Raw genomic sequence first — 22343 nt, forward strand, 5'->3', positions numbered from 1 at the left:
CTAAGACTTTTTTTTGAGAATTGCTTGTGACATAACGACAAGTATTACTGTATGAATTTGTAAAAGAGTTCATTTAATCATTATTAGAGAATTTCTCCAAGCACTTAGTTTAGGATACCTCAACATTCAACATTAGATTTAGGAATAAAAATGAACTTTTTCTAATAAATATTTCAGACAACATTTGAATTCCTCCAAAAAATCTTCGAGAAATTTGCCATGAAAGTCATCACCCGCAAGATTTCATCCAGTGATTATCATTATTATTATAATCTTTACTAACGAGATTTGCAGCCCGCAACTAGCTTTTCTAGAGATCCGATGATTCATCCATCGATTTCCCTGGAACATCCTCCAAGATATCTGTTTCCAGGAGAATGCCAAAGGAATGTTCCTTAAAAAATAAATTAGTAACCTAAAAATAAATTAGTTTTGAAGTCACCCTAAACGAACAAGGATCTCTGATACTCCTAGACTCTTAAAACAATTTTGATGGTTTTCAATATAATTTGCTAAGATAATCAAAAAAATCAAAAGAATCTCGGGATAGTATTCCGCAGGATTTTCTAAAGATATTTCTGGAAAAAACATTGGACAAGAAAATTCATAAAAATTTGTGGAATAATCGGAGCAATTATTGTTTAAATTGCTGTAGTATAAACAAGTGTGAAAACTTAAAGAAATGATAAGTTTTACCAAACAGGAGTGACGAGTAAGAGTAATACTTGGATGAAATACTGAAAAACTTCCTAGAAAAAAAAAGATTTGTTCGAAGAACCCCTCAATGAATTTTGGATTTCAGGAAGGAAACGTGGATGAATTTTTTAAGGAATCCACATGAACAGATGGAGAAATTCTTGCAGGGTTTCTTTAAAAACCCTTAGACTATTCTTATTTCGAACATTCTGGAATATTCCTTTTGGATTTCTTCGGAAGAAGTTCTGTAGAAATCTTTGGAAGATCTTCTTGAGAAACAAGTGAATAATTCGGTTGAAGGATTAGTGAACAAATATCCAGAGACAATTCTAGGACACTTTGAAAAAAAAAAGTTAAAGTAATACCTTAGAAAATTACTGGAGGTGGTAGCTTTAGATTACTCAAAGATTACCTGGAGCAAATTATGGAGAAATTATTTTAAGCGTCGTTTGAAAAATCGCTGAAACAATTTTTGAGGACAATGCATTGGTAGAGAAATCTCTAGAAGAACTGAAGAACCCTGAAAGAACTCTGAATAAAATTACTATGATAATTCCTGAAGCATTTCCTCGGGAATCTGAGACCAAATTCTTGAAGAGCCTGTTGAAGCCATTGAAAGTTTCTATAGAGTTTGTACAACTTTGCATCAGGACTCAATGCAAGCAGAATAAGGAAAAAGAGAACTTCCATTAAAAGTAGAGACTTTTTGGAGACTTGCATAAAAATAGAGACCAAGTGTCAAAAAAAAAACTTCTACCAGTCCTGTCTATAGGATCATTCGTCTGCTGCTGTTTAAACACGATGCGACTGGCATTAGATTAACCCATTACTTTATCCAAAGATTCTTATAAAATCTTCTGATAATTCTCTATAGATGTTCCAGAAACTGCTCAATAATTGCTTCCAGGAATGCTCACGGCAATTTGTCCCAGAACATATACAAGGTTGGCCGTAGATATATTTAAAAAAACATTTATTAATTCATTCGGAAATGCCATAGAAGATTGCTCCATTTGTTTGTCTAATGGTTAAATAAGTTTATTGTAGCGATTATTATAATAGTTAGTTGTCCAGGATTTTCATTACAGATATACTCAATCGTTCTTTTCACGAGCCAGATCTTTTGGGGGACATGTACCAAACCATGTTATACTTTACTAGGCATGAGAATACAACGAAAAACCATATCAACCATAATAATAAGAACGACGTTCATCGAGTTTCAGCTGATCTAGTGTTTTTATTTTGTTGAATGAATCCTTTGACTGTCCTACCCAAGTTTTTTCGTGCGTAGTACATGTCCTACCTGTCCTACCCACTTCCCGCGCCATTGCCTCCTTGTAGTTCGAGGAGCAAAGAGTGAAACGTTGCACCGGAAACTGCAGGCCGCCGTGGAGGCTGTCGATAAATGGGCAAAGAGAGTGGGCTTCGCAATATCAGCAGCAAAATCACACACCTCCCGAGCAAAGTTGAATAGCAAAATGATAACAAATCTGATTACCTTGTTATCAACATTTGATAACTGATTTTGTTATCACCTTGGCCGAATTAACAGCCAACATAACAAAAATGAGAACTCAAATTTGTTTGTCGAATAACAAAGTAATAATAAATAATGTTAAGATCAAGTTAATAACTAAATTTGCATCATCATATATTTTTGAATTTTATTGTAATAAATCAAGAAAACATTTTGAGAGATGAGTGTTTTCGATTAAACCTACGCTTCAATTAATTTTACAAAATTTTGTATGACGAAAAAAAAACTTTATTTAACAACACACGCGTGGGCCTCGTGGCCGTGCGGTTAGTGTCGTCTGGCATTTAAGCGCATCGTGTCATGGGGTATGGGTTCGATTCCCGCTTCAGCCATTGAAACTTTTCGTCAAACCAGACAAAAATCCTGCAGAAGCTTCTAGCTATCGTCCAATCAGTTTGCTTCGCTCCATCAGTAAACTTTTTGAAAAGGTCAAGGTGAACAGAAGGATGGTCCACATCTATGAAAATTCCATTTTTGCCAATGAACAGTTTGGATTACGCCATGGACATTCCACCACTCATCAACTTTAACGTGTAACAAATTTGATTCGTTTCAACAACGCCAACCTGAAGGCTATTCTACTGGTCTAGACATAGAAAAAGCATTCAACAGTGTTTGGCATGGAGGTTTGATTGTAAAATTAAAAAACTTTAATTTTCCAACATACATTGTTAGAATAATTCAAAGTTATCTGTCAAATCGTACACTTCAGGTTAATTATCAGAACTCCAGATCTGAAAGACTTCCTGTAAGAGCTGGTGTTCCTCAATGCAGCATTTTGGGACCAATATTATACAATATTTTCACATCTGACTTACCTGAGTTACCTCAGGGATGTCAAAAATCCTTGTTTGCGGATGACACAGGCCTCTCCGCCAAAGGACGAAGCCTGCGTGTCATCTGTAGTCGATTGCAAAAAAGTTTGGATATTTTTTCTTCATACTTGCAAAAATGGAAGATTTCTCCTAATGCTTCCAAAACTCAACTAATAATATTCCCACATAAACCAAAAGCTCTTTATTTGAAACCTTCAAGTAGACATGTTGTCACGATGAGGGGGGTTCCAATAAATTGGTCAGATGAAGTTAAGTATCTAGGGCTCATGCTAGATAAGAATTTAACTTTCAAAAATCACATTGAGGGCATTCAAGCTAAATGTAATAAATAAGTAAAATGTCTCTATCCCCTTATTAATAAAAAATCAAAACTTTGTCTTGAGAAGCAGCTTTTGATATTCAAACAAATTTTCAGGCCAGCCATGTTGTATGCTGTACCAATATGGACTAGCTGTTGTAATACCAGAAAGAAAGCTCTGCAGAGAATTCAAAATAAAATTTTGAAAATGATTCTGAAGCTTCCTCTCTGGTACAATACCAATAAGTTACATAGAATATCCAATGTTGAAACATTGAAACAAATGTCAAATGAAATTATTAATTATTTCAGGCAAAAATCGTTACAATCTTCTATTGCCACGATTAATGCGTTATATGTTTAGGTTAAGTTAGGTTAAGTAAATTCAAAGCATTTTTTTTTTCTTATAAGCAGGTGAAATCAACTCACCTGTAAAAAATCTGAACTACTACGGCAAATGAAATGTAATATGTTGTTAACAAAATGTTAATAAAATCTTAAATTTGTTTTACCAAATCAGGATATTGTCTAATACCACAGAACATCTAGATATAAGAAATGAATGTTATGATTAGAATGATACTAATAAAGAAAAAAAAAACTTTAATTTTCTAACATACATTGTTAGACTACATACATTGTCAGACTAGGCCAATTTTATACAAAATTTTCACATCTGACTTATCTGAGTTACCTCAGGGATATCAAAAATCTTTGTTTGCGGATGACACAGGCCTCTCCGCCAAAGGACGAAGTCTGCGAACTGAAGTAAATGGCAATAAACTTTGAATTTTTCATACTTTAAAATATGGCAGATTTCTCCTCATGCTTCCAAAACTCAACTTATAGTTTTCCCACATAAACCAAAAGCTCTTGATTTGAAACCTTCAAGTAGGCATGTTATCACGAAGAGAGGGGTTCCAATAAATTGGTCAGATCAAGTTGAGTATCTAGGACCTATGCTAGAAAAAGAATTAACTTTCAAAAATCACACTGTAAAATGTAACTATTACATAAGATAAAAACTTTGCCGGCCATGTTGTATGCTGTACCAAATTTGACTAGCCGTTGTTATGTCAGGCAGAAAACTCTGTTGAGCATTCCAAATAAAATTTTGAAAATGATGCTGAAGCTCTGTCCCTGGAACAAAATTAATAAATTAAATGGAATATCCACTGTATAAACATTGCAACAAATGTCGGATAAAATTATTAATAATTTAAGACAAAAATCATTGCGATCTTCCACTGCCAAGTTCAATGCGTTATATATTAAGATTAAGTTAGGTTAAGTTAATTGAAAGCATTTTTTCTTTATAGGCAGGTTAAATCAATTCTCCTGTAAACGTTCTGAACTGCTACGGCAAATGACATATAATTAGTTTGTAACTAATTTTTCATAAATGCTTAATTTTGTTTTACCAAATTAGGATTATAGTGTTTCTTAACACAGAACACCTAGATTTTAGAAATAAATGTAATGTTTGAAAAAATATTAATGAAGGAAAAATAACTATTTTTTTTAAATCAAAAAAGAAAATTATAAAAACGCGCAAAATTACCGAAGACCTCCAAACAACACACATTTACGAAAAAAAAGTATAATTTGCAACCCGTCTATGTCAAATCATGGTGTTCCACCCTTGGGAACCAACGTTCCACGAAAAAATCTCCATCCATTTCGGTGCTGTTTGTTTTTTCTTTAGCGCACCCATTCCGTTCTTGGACTTCTTTGACAACCGAAAAATGTCGCCCTGTGATGTGTGTGCCGAAAACCTTCTGCAACCGAAAACCGAAGCGACGAACGAAGCAGCAAAAAGGTGTGATTTATTTTAATGTATTTCCACAGCACCAGGGGCTTTTCCGGGGAACCAATTTTCGAGAAAGGGGCCCACCGAAACCGAACTGTTCTGCCTTACCCCACCCACACGTCTTACTCTTCTTGGTAGTTACATCCTCACTGGGACAGAGCCTGCTTCTCAGCTTAGTGTTCTTACGAGCACTTCCACAGTTATTAACTGAAAGCTTTCTTTGCAAAAGTTGCCATTTTTGCATCCGTATGTCGTATGGCAGGTACGATTATACCTTTATGCCCATGGCAGTCAAGGAAATTTGCATTACGAAAAGAGCTTGGACCGGCCGGGAATCGAACCCAGACACCATCAACCTGATTTTACTTTGTAGCCGCGAACTCTAACCACTTGGCTAAGGAAGGCCCCCACCCGCACACGATATCTAATGTTCGGTTGGCCACCATAATGTGAGCAAAAAGGTGTACAACCCGCACCGGAAGCCACAATGTCACACTTTTGGTCACCCCGATACTTGTCGCCGAAAAATATACGATTGGCTTCTTCGGTACGGAAAAATGTGTCAGACGATGGGCGAAAAAATTCAAGGAAAAGATTTATTCCCCCGATGACATAGAGGTATACGATATCTGTCCTTACCGTTCTCATGCACCGTTATGGAGCAAACGATTAGAGAGGCAGAAAAAATGTTTGTCGCCGAGTGTTTTGTATCGAATAGTTTCAATCTTGCTTGGTTGTCCAAAAACATGTTTATTTTAACATTCTCGGGGAACGAAGGAAACGAATGCTTTTCAATGTTGCAATTTGTATAACAAGGACACTTTTCGTTTGAATGGGCCCTTATAACCGTAGCGGTAAACGAGTATCTATTCAGCAAGGCCAAACTAAAGATCGTGGATTAAAATATCACCGGTCCATGATCTTTTCGTAAAGAAATTTTTTTCGACATCCTGGTCATTGAGCATCAGTGTAGCTGTCACATGATACGTAAATGTAAAAATGGTCAATTTAAAATAAAAGCTCCTTATTAATAACTGTAGAAGTGCTCACAAGAACACTACGCTGAGAAGTATGTTGGGACGTAACGCCAGAAAAAAGAAAAACATTGTTTGCATTGATTGTCTTCTGAAGTAAAATAAAAACGATTCTCAGGTTCACCTTTTATCACCTCATGGTAAGGTGTAGTATGACAACTCAAAGATGCAAGTGCAAAGAAAATATTTGCCCAGTAAATTTATTAAACCAATAACTTTCTTGGCACTCGACATATTTCATACTACGACAAGGGGGTTTGTACATTTCCGTTTCATTCCAAGGGACTGTTTCTGTGGATGGGCAAATATTAAAAAAAATCGAATAGTTTTTTTTACTGGAAATAACATATGACATGCTTCCATATACGTAGCTTTTTCTTCCTAGCAGATGAATCAGAGGTAAACTGAATCAAGAACCTTAATGTGGAGACTATAGGTTTGACATAAGAGCAGTCGCATCTAGAGTTGTGTTGTACTACGTGAATAACTAATGAAAACCGCGTTTATTCAACTACACTTCTCTCGATCTCAGAGTTTAGTTCACAGTTATCTAAATCACAGCCACACTAAATTAAATTTCAAAATATTTATGCACTCTACACCATTTAATTGAGATGTGTTAAGGCGAGGACCCAGAATATCAATTCATAGCTTCCCTTTCGAAGAACTGCCCCAAGCAGTAGATAAATCTTTATTCACCAACACATTCGCTCCAATCTACTTCATTCTATTTCTTCTCCTTAAATGACCCAAAATAGCTTGCTCATGATACTTTCAATCAAGACGATCTTCATCATAACGACCGACCAAACCCTCCTGCTGCTGCTGCTTGCTAGCGTCCCGCAATAAACATTTATTTTTACGGCGCTATAATTTTCAGTTCGGCGCCACCTCCTGAAGACTATTTAGTACCCTCCAATTGGCCCAGACAGCCAAATCAGGCGCTGGCAATACCGATGCAGCACCGGGTATTCATAATGGACTCAAGTCATTCCATACCAAGTGTACACAAAAAAGTTGTCAAAGTGAATTCACTTGAAACATGCAAAAAGCCCGTTTTTTCAGGACTATCAGATAAAATTTTTTTCTCGTGATTGCAAATTGTGCTTTCCCAGTGGCCCAGATAGCCGTTGCGGTAAACGCTCAGCTATTCAGCAAGTCAAAGCTGAGGGTCGTGGGTTCGAATCACACCGGTCGATAATCTTTTCGATATACACATGCAAAGATTGTTAGTCAGTAAAGAAAGCTTTCAGTTAATAACTGTGCAAGTTCTCGTGAGAACACACAGCTGAGAAGCAGGCTCTGCCCAGTTGGGGTGTAATACCAGAAAAGAAGAAGAAAAAAAGTGCTTACTTTCTTAAATATATATCTGCGATTTTATTAGACAGTTAACCTCCGGCATTTTTGAAGGAAATCATTTGAGAAGTTCAGATTGTTTTGTACAGTTCTGTCTACCGCTTTGTCTCAAATTCCGAACACTTATGTTTTGCGTGGAACTTTCTTTGAAACATTTTTTTGAAATATGTCAATGAACTTCCAGGAAGAGGTCATTTCCATCTCTAGTTTAGTACAATTAATATTAATTCATACTGAAGGTTGTTACGATTCTCTAGTTCTAGATCGAAACAACTACCTTTTTGATTCATATTTCGGACTGCTTCAAATTCCGGACACTCTACTTTGTATGGGAACAATTCAAACGAAATGTTTCAATTTTTGCCGTTCAAAGTACTCAATTTCGAGGCTCGTTTTAGTAAGCTTTTTCCATAAATATCTTTGAAAATTTATAATGCCCAACTACCTTAGATGTCTCTTTAGTGGTTTGACGATTTCAATTGAAGATTCGACTGTTCCATTGATGATTACCAGGAGCTGGCCGGAATTCTAATCAGAGTGTCCGGAATATGAGGCAAAAGTGAGGCAGCGTCCGGAATAAAAATCTTGAAAAGGCCACACATTTTGATTTATTTAAAAATATTAAAGTTGCGGAAGCGTATTCCTTCAAAAACTAAGGGCTTCCGTCGCTCGATAACGCTAAGGAATCATACAGATTGATTTATTTTGTATGGTTATACTTAATTGAGGTCTTAAGTGTCCGTAATATGAATCAAAACGGTAGCTCAATAGAATTAATTTGCGATATTTTTTTTATATGGTAATTATTCATGCTGTTCATAATTTGAATCAAGGAATATGAGACGAGTCAGGACAGCGCGAGATTTGAAGCAAATAGTTGCTAAACGCTTTAAGGTAAATGTAATAGGAAAACATGATTAAACATTATTTTTTCAGCATGTTAGATTTTGCAAAAACAGAACAAACACAAATTTCGGCTTGATTATGCTTGATAATGATTTTCCGTCGAATGAGTATGTTTTGATTCCACAAGTGTCGGTTCCATTGATCAGACATTTTCCAGTTGAAAACACTTGCAAGCAATATTGTATTTTGGCGAAAAGTTACTGGCTCAAAATTAAGTTATCACCTTCACTAGAATGTTTGCATATTATCACCAGGCAGCTCACATTTTGAGTTATATAGATAATTTCCTTACGTTAGACATTTTAAATTGAATTTCAAACATTCACACAAACAAGTTTATCACAATCGTTATAGTTCTGACAAGAATGTAGACATTGGAAAAATCAATATATCCACAAAGGATCCCTCGCAGATTACGTAATTATTTCAATGTGATGGGTAATTTGGCATGGGTAATGATGGCATGTCTTCATATCATTAAAAATATTTGAATACTTTTCTCAAATAGAGGAAGTGGCGGCAAAATGAACAGGGGTGGTAAAATGAACACCGTGCCTTTTACCAAAAATAAACAAATTACCGTAAAATCGGGTGTAATTGATCAGAAGGGTGAAATTGATCATCGTACCACCTGATTTTATTTATTCGTAATGGAGCACAAATATCAATGTAAGCTGCAGTAAATGAACGTTGCTTGTCGTAACTATTGTAGAATTGTGTATTGTGAAGTTTTTTGCGTTGAAGAATGTTTATTACTATAAAAATAACGTAAAATTTCAAAATCATGCACGGTGCAGTATTGACACACAGCTATGAACTTCTATTTATAAGTAAGGATTTGAACATGGTATAAACCTGAAAGTTTGTGAGGATTGTTGAGATATATCCCCAAACCAGATTTCATCACCAAAACTCGTAACAATTAGCTCATATGATTGAAATAATTGAATTTCTGTAAGATATCATTGAGTTCCTTAGGCAATTGCATACATTTAGGCGTTTTCCGCGTAATTCTTGAAATTTAACTATTCGTTATTTATATAAATATTGCATTGTTAAGAACTTTACAAGCATATTCGGATTCAGGGAGCTCAAATTTATCATATAGAGTTGTTTTGGAAACTAACAATAATGGCATTGACAAGTGATCAATTTCACCCCGAAATGAGATCCTCTGATTTTTTATTTTAGAGGTATTTATTAACACTTAAATGACATTTGTTAGAAAATTTCGGTACATAAGTCGATGAGGCTCACCTTCGTACTTGTTTTCCTGTTTAGTAGTTTGGCATTGTTAACATTATAGAAAACAGACTATGAAAACCTTGAAAAATTATCAATTTCACCCGAAATCACGGTAAGTTGAATTTTTATCACGCACGGACGATTTAGAGCATAGTTGATACAGAGTTCAATTAAAGTGAAAATATCAACGAAAAATAAGATTTTAGAAAACCACGTTTGAAAATTAGAACTGACGTAACTTTTAACTCGGGAGTCTTGAGGTTTTTCAGTGAGGTGAATATCGTTATGATGTGACGTCAAATCTGATACCTTTTGATTTCTTTTTGAATGGGTTACAATCATCAATATACAGTAATGTCCCGATTTTGTCAGCCCCTTGTTGTATTTAGGGTTGACAAAACCGGAAAAGAGCTAAAATCGGGAAAAAAATTTCGACTAATCTCAAGTTTTATTTTAATTTAAATACTTAGTTTTATGATAAAAACATTTTTTACTTCCATTTGCTATGTACCGTAACATACCGTAACAAGGTAACATTAATCAGTTTCCTGGATAATTATTGAAATTTTCAAATTTCAAAATTTCGGTCTTTAGATGATCGTATAGAAGTGGCCAAGGTCATAATTGTCTTTATGCACCCAGTAATACCAGTATAGACGTGTTTAGTCTGGTTAAAATAAATATAAATTCAGGCAAAGATGGATGCTAAAATCGGGGGTAGACAATATTGGGTCAAAAAAGGTGCTAAAATCCGGGTTAGATAAAATTCGGGGTAGACAAAATCGGGGGCTGGCAAAATCTGGTCATTACTGTATCTATATATACTTTCGGGAATGCAATGAAAATTTTCAAAAATATTGATTTTGCTCACGTTTTTTGCATTAAGTTCATTTTACCAACCGGCAGCTTTTCTTTTTACCCACATAGTGCAGGTAAAATGTGCAACAAACATGTGAAGATTTAGCTATTTCAGTCTGAATTCGTGTCGCTGCTATAGATTACATCCCTATTTTTGATGTTGAGCGATAGAACTATACAAGTTACTCGGTTTGCTATCCGAAACAAGCTGATATCCTTAAGGTGTTCAATTTACCACCCCTTCCCCTATGATGATGTGACACTGGAACCAACGAAAATTGTTATCTAAAAGCGTTACGTTTTTTGATGATTAATGCTTTATCTGCATGAAATATGTGTTTCACATAAAATACTATGATTGATTATTCATAACTAGGTAGGTGTACCAGTTATGGACATAGTGGTTCCCTATTTCGTCATTCATGTTTACTTGAATATCTTCTCGCTTTGAAAGGTTTTGTGTGTTGTAGCAGTAAGATTTGAGATATATCTTGATGTTAGAACATTCAAAAAGATATGAACGTTATCGAAATTTCACATATGGCCAAATAGGGAACCACTATGGCCATAACTGGTACACTTTCCCTAGTAGCGTTCAATATTCTGTTGTAATTTGACAGTTTAAATTGAATGTGTCTCTTTGCCCCGTAGAGCGGGGTAACCCAAGTAACCACTAATTCGCCTTTTTGGGCTTATAAGGCTGTTTACCGCTAATATGGAATATGTCAGCTATATTAAAGCCCTATATTAGCACCCATTATTATGACTAAATCTTCAAATGTCCGTAACCATCACTTCCCATTCATGCAGATATTAAAAATATGCTACCGTTAGGTTATTTGTTTTAGCCATTCTTTAAATGACTAGAGATGTTTATCAAAATCTATGAGATGCAAGTATTGCCAAACATGCTGTTTTTAAAATTTTATTCACTTGATCAACAATTGGATTATATATTAATGTTATGGTGAAATTTCGAATTTCGATATCTGGTCTCGAGGCCTTCAAAACACGAAAAAAACGGTAATTTTGATTTATTTTTCATGTAAAAAATAAAACAGTTTTTGTGGAATTTTAAATTATTTTTTTTTTGAAAAGTCAAAATCATTAGCCTTCATTTCGTCCACGAAAATTAAAAATCGGTCAAACGATTCAAATATTATGATTTAAAAAAAAATCCAAAGTCGTGATTTTTTTGGTCACCCTATTTCGGAAAAGAAACAAAATAGCAAATTTTCACGGGTTTCGGAGACCCACTAGATCAGTTTTTCATGGAATGGCTGAATTAAGATAATTTAAATTAAAGTTGTAATAACTATAACATAATATTTCGACATAATAATAAATGTACTATTTGCAATAATTTCTTCACTGTCGGTAATCAATTAGTTAATTCAAGAGCATGGTATTGTTGGATACAGCATCATTTGTTTGTACCAATTAATTCCAAAATATGTCTGATGTCGTCAGTGGGATTGAAAAGAAACGTAATAACGAATGTTGTGTTTCAGACAAATTATGAGAAACGACCAATATGTCAAATGACCTCATGCCAAATGACCATTATGCCAATCGATTTTGTGACAAACTTTTTTATGCCAAATGAATTACCACCTTCTTAGCTATCGTTCAATAGATTCAGGTGAAATTTATGTAAGAAGTTCATAATATGCCCCAGCTATAAATAAAAAAAACAGCTACATCCCATTAAAAATTGCTGAGAAATTGCGGTGAGAGGAAAGTGGATGGCAGCGTCTTATAGGAGACTTGACTGTACTTGAACTTTATTTGAGCCATGAATTTTTGGTCACAGTTTAAATTTTATCTGATTTCTTGGGATTGGCTCAAAAGATCTTGGAAGGTAGGTATTTTTGACAGGAAAGTATCTGATAAACACGAAAGAGTCGAAACTTTAAAATAAAAGTAAATACTTAATCAACAAAATATCGATATAAAGTTTTTAAATTGAAAACAAGTAAGTACAACCCAAATGCTGTTTTCCATAGAATATGAATAAATTTGGGAATCTGCATCTCCGCTTCTGGTACATAGGTGAATTCCGGCGAACAATTTCTTCGAAGAGAAGAAATTTTCTGCCATTACTCATCAGCAAGAAAATTTTCTTTTCTTCGAAGAAAATACGCGCCGGAATTCGCCTACTGTAGTACAAATTTGCTCTAATTTGAATCACAAAATACAAATATTCAGAAACTTTGTTTCTGATGAATGCATTTTATTGTAGTTTTTTTTTTCAAAGAGTATTAGAGAGTTATTGTATTTGGCAACACTGTATTCGATTTTTTTCTGAACTTCTAAACCATTTTTCCTTAAAAATAATGAAGATAGTTTCCTCTTTGTCTAACAGATAAGAAGTGCAATTGAACCAGCGAGAAATTTCATGATTAGAAACTCCTTACAATGTATATGAAAGTGTTGCTAGTTTCATTCCAAATTGGATTGTTACAAGAAAATGCACGCTTCTTCAATGGTAGATATCAGCTCAGGGTTACGTTAAATCTTGATAATATATTCGGTGCAGTAATGCCTTGTTGTTCAAGAAACAACTGCACCAAATACGTCAAGGTGATCCGATTCAAACGTGCACTTTTATCACACTTTTTTTCAACAGCTGGTGGGATAGTCCAATTTGGGGTGAAGTGCGCAATAATGAAATTGTGATTTAATTGGAATAAATTGAAATTTTGTATGATAGTTTTCCAAATAACTAAAAGATGACAACAAAATCTTGTACACTTCTCAAAAAATGAAATGTTGAAAAAAAAAATGAAAAATGTGTGGAATTTCTAGAAAATATGTGCTATACTTTTGCTTATACATACAGTATCAGAAATAGAAAAAAGGAAAAAAATGTCGATTTTCATATAAAATTGTCATGTTTGGAGGCCTGTGGTTCTGTGTGTTCCAAATTCAAATGTCATTAATCGTGGACGGAAACTAGGCATAAAGCTAATGTTCAATATGTCTTGGAATTAAACATTTGCATTGAGGCCTTTAAGTTTTGGGTGGGGTCAAAATTTTAATGAAAAAGGATACAATTCCGCTTTAGGTAGTATATGGAGTAAACATATATTTGCCGACAAAATTCATTCTTCTCCTTTTTTCGTTTAGTAACAATTTTGTTCACTATAAATCTTTAAATTTTCAGATGACTTTTCAAAAACACCATTTTGTGCAAGATTTTGGGTTTTTAATCTTGTATTTATTTTTAGACTACTTTTTTTACTCCTCTGTTTTATTCCGTCAATATTTTGTGACATAATGATTTTGCTTCAAAAAAGATTTCAAAAAGATAAACCATGCTTCGAGATGTACTACTACTGTTCGATACACTCCTTATCTCTGAGATTTAAAGAAGGTAGGCAAAGTTATAGAATGTTGGTAAATTCATAAGATACGGGAACTGTTTCGATAGGTATAAACTATGTCTTCTTGCATATTTCTACTCATTCTAGACCAACATTTTAAAACACTCTATTTAACGAATGTTTTAAACGGAGAAAATCGATGTTAAAGTTCAATTTTCTATAACAACTTATATACTCCATTTTGCAAAATTTAAATTATATGGTATTTTTTCACCAATCAAACGCAATGATGAGTACAACGATATGTGCTTGACAAGATTCATTATTTTTTTTCAAACCATTACACAGTGGTCCAGGAATCAGTTTTACGCGGCAATATGCATTTTGAGCTTTAGAATGAAACATTAGACTAAAATGGTCTTCTACAAAGTTGTTTGTATTAGTTAAGCCCTTTGTTTGGTGTTATTGAAAATTAGGGTGGACCACATTTTCATAGAAATTGTGTAACTAACTTTCTTATTTGTAGAAATTACATTATACATGCTTCAGCAAAGTTATAGACCATTCAATTTCAAGCAACTTTGCCAAAAAAAGTTTTTTTGTATCTCTTAAATTGACCGATTTAGAGCTTTTTTCTTGCAGTGACATAGGGTGGTCCGAACAAAACTGGTTTTCTGGCTATAGAGTTTTCAATTCAAATTCCTCATCAAAGTAGTCTATGAAACACTTTTAGAGCTTTCAAAAATGCGTGATTTGGTGAGTGAAGAAACTCGCGATCTCCTTTCGTTTAGGAGTTATTGTTGTTTTTCTCTCAAAAACATGCCTACTTTGATTGTGAATATCTCTGATTGGGGCAAACATAAAAAATATCTTTTGACGGCATTCAAAAGACAAAATAAAATTGTATATTATATCAAAAAATTACAGATGTGTTATTTTTGTAACTCTAATAAAATGCCTTGAAAAACAAAGGTTTTTAAGCAGAAAAACTTGAATAACTTTTGAACTAAAAAAGATATCATCAATATTTTTGCATGAAAATTTGCGTTTTGTTAAGTTCTTAAAGTCGTTCATAGACCGCTTTGACGAGAAATCTGATATAAGAAAAATAGGGCTCTAAAACTATTTTGAAGATTGTCATGGTATGTATTTCTTTATTATTTTACATTTTGAGCATGAAAATGAAATTTTAGACAAAAATGATCTTCTACAAAATTGTTTCTAAAAATGTAAGCTTTCATACTGTGTCATTTGAAACTAGGGTGGTCCACAATATCACACATATCATATAATCAACTTTTTTATTTGCAAAAATACTGGTATATGCTCTTTGGCAAAGCGGTAGAACTTGAAATTTTGATCAACTTTGCCGAAAAAAGTTTTTCTGTAGCTCAAAATTTGACCAATTTAGAGCATTTTTTCCTAATCATCGCAGGGTGGTCCAACAAAAATAAGTTTTTGCACTCTAGTTTTTTTAATATTATTTTCTCGTCAAAGTCGTCTATGAACGACTCTTAGAACTTAACAAAACGCAAATTTTCATGCAAAAAGATTGTTAATATCTATTTTAGTTCAAAAGTTATTGAAGTTTTTGTGATAAAAAATGTTTGACTTTCAAGACGTTTTATTAGAGTTACAAAAATAACACATCAGTAATTTTCTGATATAATATACAATTTTATTTTGTCTTTTGAACGCCGTCAAAAGATATTTTTTATGTTTGCCCCAATCAGAGAAATTCACAATCAAAGTAGGCATGGTTTTGGAAGAAAAACAATAATAACTCCTAAACGGAAGGAGATAGCGAGTTTTTTCACTCACCAAATTACGCATTTTTGAAAGCTCTAAAAGTGTTTCATAGACTACTTTGATGAGAAATTTGAATTGAAAACTCTAGAGCCAGAAAACTAGTTTTGTTCGGACCACCCTATGTCACCGTAGGAAAAAAGCTCTAAATCTGTCAATTTAAGGAATACAAAAAAACTTTTTTGGCAAAGTTGCTTGAAATTGAATGGTCTACAACTTTGCTGAAGCATGTATAATATAACTTCTACAAATAAGAAAGTTAGTTTAATCATTTCTATGAAAATGTGGTCTACCCTAATTTTCAATAGAACCAAACAAAGGGCTCAACTAATACAAACAACTTTGTAGAAGACCATTTTTGTCTAATGTTTCATTCTAAAGCTCAGAATGCATCTTTCCACGTAAAACTGATTCCTGGACCATAGTGCATTATATTGCGACGAATGGTGTTTTCGAATGTTAGTACAAAAATGTACATTTCTCGATTACATTTTATTTGTTATGGCTATACTGCCGTGAATCGCAAGTCAGTCCCATCTGTAAAAAGTAGGCATTGAGAAAATGGGCTGTGAAGTTTTCAAACTCGTTTTCCATACGAATATTTAAAAAATTCCAGAAGATATAAACATGTTCAAATCCTAATGAAACTTTCACAATTTGCTTTTTACTATGATATCTTTCCGAGAAAAATATAAAAATTATCAAAACACGGTTCATTTTTGTGTTACACGGTGCGGGAATCTGTAGTGGGACTGATATGCGGTTACTTTTCATTATGGGACAATTTGACTTGGTGTTTTTTCCTATTTTTTCCGTACAAATCTTGTTATCTTATTAGTGCAGCTGAAAAAGCATTGGAAGATATGTTGAAAACTGAACTCAACTCAATTTTGACAAAAATGCAGATGGGACTGACTTGCGATTCACGGCAGTATATCGGTCATGCGACTCAAAGGCAAAGGGAGTCTATAGAAGATTTTTTTACAAATGATTACATGAAAAGGTGGATAGGCGTCGCAAGGGAGCGACAAGGTTGAAATTTATTAGGTGGTAAAAATTGAGCAAGCCATAGGGGAACCAGTAAAGCATCGAAGCGTCCTGTATTCTACCTAGCTTCTCTATTGGAGAAGGGTTGGCTCAAAGCTTTTAGCTCTTCTCCTATCCGTCGGATTGAATTGTTCTCTTTATTTTATTTATTTATTATGGCTTGAAGAATGAGTTTTCACTATGGGATGATAAGTTTGTACTTACATTCCAGTGCTAACGTGTTAGGAACATTATTCCAAATTTTTCCATTGTATTTTCCATATAAACCGACATTCTCTTTGAATTACCACCCAGAAAGTTGACACAGGACACTATTTTTGTTATAAAGATAGTAGGGAAGATATGGGCGATTGGGTTATTATTTTTTTTAAATTTTGAAACGCCATAACATACGATCGATATAGTAAGTTTGTTTACTTTTCTGACTTGAGACTGTTTGAATAAATTTTCGAGATTTGACCTGCATATGATCGAAATCCTTGATGATCGACACGTGCTGTACCCATTTCGTATGGAACGACCCACTTACCGTTCGGTTGCCCTTGTGTTTGACGCGACACTTCAGCACTGCCGTATCGTCCACCACCGTGGTGACATTTCGCGGGTTCACGTCGTCAAAGTAGGGCTTGTTGTCCGGCGGTGGCAGCTGCGGAAAACCAAACGACATTGGACCACTGGTTCCTCCGGTTGCCGAAGGGTTTCCGAACAGCGGTGAAGATGTGATTCCTGGAACAAAGTGTAGGAATGATAAGTTTAAGTAAATAATTAAATGTCCATCAAGCAAAGAAAATCAGAAAATATTTCAACAAATGTCTTCTCAAAATGCAATCAAACGTTCTATTTCTCAACTCCTGACAATATGCTTCTTCGGATGGAGCTTACCAGGCTCCAGAAATGTCCATCATTACACATTCTATTTCTCTACTCATGACAATAGCTGATTTCAATATGCTTCTTCGGATGGAGCTTACCAGGCTCCAGAAATGTCCATCAAGCAAAGAAAATCAGAAAATATTTCAACAAATGTCTTCTCAAAATGCAATTACACGTTCTATTTCTCAACTCCTGACAATAGCTGATTTGAATATGCTTCTTCGGATGGAGCTTACCAGGCTCCAGAAGTGTCCATCAAGCAAAGAAAATCAGAAAATATTTCAACAATTGTCCGCTCAAAATGCAATCACACGTTCTATTTCTCAACTCCTGACAATAGCTGATTGCAATATGCTTTCTCGGATGGAGCTTACCAGGCTCCAGAAATGTCCATCATTACACGTTCTATTTCTCAACTCCTGACAATAGCTGATTTCAATATGCTTCTTCGGATGGAGCTTACCAGGCTCCAGAAATGTCCATCAAGCAAAGAAAATCAGAAAATATTTCAACAAATGTCCGCTCAAAATGCAATCACACGTTCTATTTCTCAACTCCTGACAATAGCTGATTTGAATATGCTTCTTCGGATGGAGCTTACCAGGCTCCAGAAGTGTCCATCAAGCAAAGAAAATCAGAAAATATTTCAACAATTGTCCGCTCAAAATGCAATCACACGTTCTATTTCTCAACTCCTGACAATAGCTGATTGCAATATGCTTTCTCGGATGGAGCTTACCAGGCTCCAGAACTGTCCATCATTACACGTTCTATTTCTCTACTCCTGACAATAGCTGATTTCAATATGCTTCTTCGGATGGAGCTTACCAGGCTCCAGAAATGTCCATCAAGCAAAGAAAATCAGAAAATATTTCAACAAATGTCCGCTCAAAATGCAATCACACGTTCTAGTTTTCAACTCCTGACAATAGCTGATTTCAATATGCTTCTTCGGATGGAGCTTACCAGGCTCCAGAAATGTCCATCATTACACTTTCTTTTTCTCTACTCATGACAATAGCTGATTTCAATATGCTTCTTCGGATGGAGCTTACCAGGCTCCAGAAATATTCATCAAGCAAAGAAAATCAGAAAATATTTCAACAAATTCTTCTCAAAATTCAATCAAACGTTCTATTTCTCAACTCCTGACAATAGCTGATTTGAATATGCTTCTTCGGATGGAGCTTACCAGGCTCCAGAAATGTCCATCATTACACGTTCTATTTCTCAACTCCTGACAATATATAATTTGAATATGCTTCTTCGGATGGAGCTTACCAGGCTCCAGAAATGTCCATCAAGCAAAGAAAATCAGAAAATATTTCAACAAATGTCCGCTCAAAATGCAATCACACGTTCTATTTTTCAACTTCTGACAATAGCTGATTGCAATATGCTTCTTCGGATGGAGCTTACCAGGCTCCAGAACTGTTCATCATTACACGTTCTATTTCTCAATTCCTGACAATAGCTGATTGCAATATGCTTTCTCGGATGGAGCTTACCAGGCTCCAGAAATGTCCATCATTACACGTTCTATTTCTCAACTCCTGACAATATATAATTTGAATATGCTTCTTCGGATGGAGCTTACCAGGCTCCAGAAATGTTTATCAAGCAAAGAAAATCAGAAAATATTTCAACAAATGTCTTCTCAAAATGCAATCAAACGTTCTATTTCTCAACTCCTGACAATATGCTTCTTCGGATGGAGCTCACCAGGCTCCAGAAATGTCCATCATTACACATTCTATTTCTCTACTCATGACAATAGCTGATTTCAATATGCTTCTTCGGATGGAGCTTACCAGGCTCCAGAAATGTCCATCAAGCAAAGAAAATCAGAAAATATTTCAACAATGTCTTCTCAAAATGCAATCAAACGTTCTATTTCTCAACTCCTGACAATATGCTTCTTCGGATGGAGCTTACCAGGCTCCAGAAATGTCCATCATTACACATTCTATTTCTCTACTCATGACAATAGCTGATTTCAATATGCTTCTTCGGATGGAGCTTACCAGGCTCCAGAAATGTCCATCAAGCAAAGAAAATCAGAAAATATTTCAACAAATGTCTTCTCAAAATGCAATTACACGTTCTATTTCTCAACTCCTGACAATAGCTGATTTGAATATGCTTCTTCGGATGGAGCTTACCAGGCTCCAGAAGTGTCCATCAAGCAAAGAAAATCAGAAAATATTTCAACAATTGTCCGCTCAAAATGCAATCACACGTTCTATTTCTCAACTCCTGACAATAGCTGATTGCAATATGCTTTCTCGGATGGAGCTTACCAGGCTCCAGAAATGTCCATCATTACACGTTCTATTTCTCAACTCCTGACAATAGCTGATTTCAATATGCTTCTTCGGATGGAGCTTACCAGGCTCCAGAAGTGTCCATCAAGCAAAGAAAATCAGAAAATATTTCAACAATTGTCCGCTCAAAATGCAATCACACGTTCTATTTCTCAACTCCTGACAATAGCTGATTGCAATATGCTTTCTCGGATGGAGCTTACCAGGCTCCAGAAATGTCCATCATTACACGTTCTATTTCTCAACTCCTGACAATATATAATTTGAATATGCTTCTTCGGATGGAGCTTACCAGGCTCTAGAACTGTCCATCATTACACGTTCTATTTCTCAACTCCTGACAATAGCTGATTTCAATATGCTTCTTCGGATGGAGCTTACCAGGCTCCAGAAGTGTCCATCAAGCAAAGAAAATCAGAAAATATTTCAACAATTGTCCGCTCAAAATGCAATCACACGTTCTATTTCTCAACTCCTGACAATAGCTGATTGCAATATGCTTTCTCGGATGGAGCTTACCAGGCTCCAGAACTGTCCATCATTACACGTTCTATTTCTCTACTCCTGACAATAGCTGATTTCAATATGCTTCTTCGGATGGAGCTTACCAGGCTCCAGAAATGTCCATCAAGCAAAGAAAATCAGAAAATATTTCAACAAATGTCCGCTCAAAATGCAATCACACGTTCTAGTTTTCAACTCCTGACAATAGCTGATTTCAATATGCTTCTTCGGATGGAGCTTACCAGGCTCCAGAAATGTCCATCATTACACTTTCTTTTTCTCTACTCATGGCAATAGCTGATTTCAATATGCTTCTTCGGATGGAGCTTACCAGGCTCCAGAAATATTCATCAAGCAAAGAAAATCAGAAAATATTTCAACAAATTCTTCTCAAAATTCAATCAAACGTTCTATTTCTCAACTCCTGACAATAGCTGATTTGAATATGCTTCTTCGGATGGAGCTTACCAGGCTCCAGAAATGTCCATCATTACACGTTCTATTTCTCAACTCCTGACAATATATAATTTGAATATGCTTCTTCGGATGGAGCTTACCAGGCTCCAGAAATGTCCATCAAGCAAAGAAAATCAGAAAATATTTCAACAAATGTCCGCTCAAAATGCAATCACACGTTCTAGTTTTCAACTCCTGACAATAGCTGATTGCAATATGCTTCTTCGGATGGAGCTTACCAGGCTCCAGAAATGTCCATCATTACACGTTCTATTTCTCAACTCCTGACAATAGCTGATTTGAATATGCTTCTTCGGATGGAGCTTACCAGGCTCTAGAACTGTCCATCATTACACGTTCTATTTCTCAACTCCTGACAATAGCTGATTTGAATATGCTTCTTCGGATGGAGCTTACCAGGCTCCAGAAGTGTCCATCAAGCAAAGAAAATCAGAAAATATTTCAACAATTGTCCGCTCAAAATGCAATCACACGTTCTATTTCTCAACTCCTGACAATAGCTGATTGCAATATGCTTTCTCGGATGGAGCTTACCAGGCTCCAGAACTGTCCATCATTACACGTTCTATTTCTCTACTCCTGACAATAGCTGATTTCAATATGCTTCTTCGGATGGAGCTTACCAGGCTCCAGAAATGTCCATCAAGCAAAGAAAATCAGAAAATATTTCAACAAATGTCCGCTCAAAATGCAATCACACGTTCTAGTTTTCAACTCCTGACAATAGCTGATTTCAATATGCTTCTTCGGATGGAGCTTACCAGGCTCCAGAAATGTCCATCATTACACTTTCTTTTTCTCTACTCATGACAATAGCTGATTTCAATATGCTTCTTCGGATGGAGCTTACCAGGCTCCAGAAATGTTCATCAAGCAAAGAAAATCAGAAAATATTTCAACAAATTCTTCTCAAAATTCAATCAAACGTTCTATTTCTCAACTCCTGACAATAGCTGATTTGAATATGCTTCTTCGGATGGAGCTTACCAGGCTCCAGAAATGTCCATCATTACACGTTCTATTTCTCAACTCCTGACAATATATAATTTGAATATGCTTTCTCGGATGGAGCTTACCAGGCTCCAGAAATGTCCATCAAGCAAAGAAAATCAGAAAATATTTCAACAAATGTCTTCTCAAAATGCAATTACACGTTCTATTTCTCAACTCCTGACAATAGCTGATTTGAATATGCTTCTTCGGATGGAGCTTACCAGGCTCTAGAACTGTCCATCATTACACGTTCTATTTCTCAACTCCTGACAATAGCTGATTTGAATATGCTTCTTCGGATGGAGCTTACCAGGCTCCAGAAGTGTCCATCAAGCAAAGAAAATCAGAAAATATTTCAACAATTGTCCGCTCAAAATGCAATCACACGTTCTATTTCTCAACTCCTGACAATAG

At 35.2% G+C, this 22343-nt stretch overlaps 1 protein-coding gene across 1 annotated transcript in view; it reads right to left on the minus strand.

The window, feature by feature from the left end:
* Positions 1 to 22343, minus strand: part of LOC5566756 (hemicentin-2) — a 161263-nt gene that overhangs the window by 22404 nt on the left and 116516 nt on the right. Inside the window, exon 3 of the mRNA XM_021851256.1 lies at positions 17288 to 17484. Coding sequence (XP_021706948.1) covers positions 17288 to 17484 — 197 coding nt within the window. The remainder of the gene's footprint in view (positions 1 to 17287; positions 17485 to 22343) is intronic.

Source organism: Aedes aegypti, chromosome 3, assembly GCF_002204515.2.
Source record: "Aedes aegypti strain LVP_AGWG chromosome 3, AaegL5.0 Primary Assembly, whole genome shotgun sequence".
Classification (NCBI taxonomy): domain Eukaryota; kingdom Metazoa; phylum Arthropoda; class Insecta; order Diptera; family Culicidae; genus Aedes; species Aedes aegypti.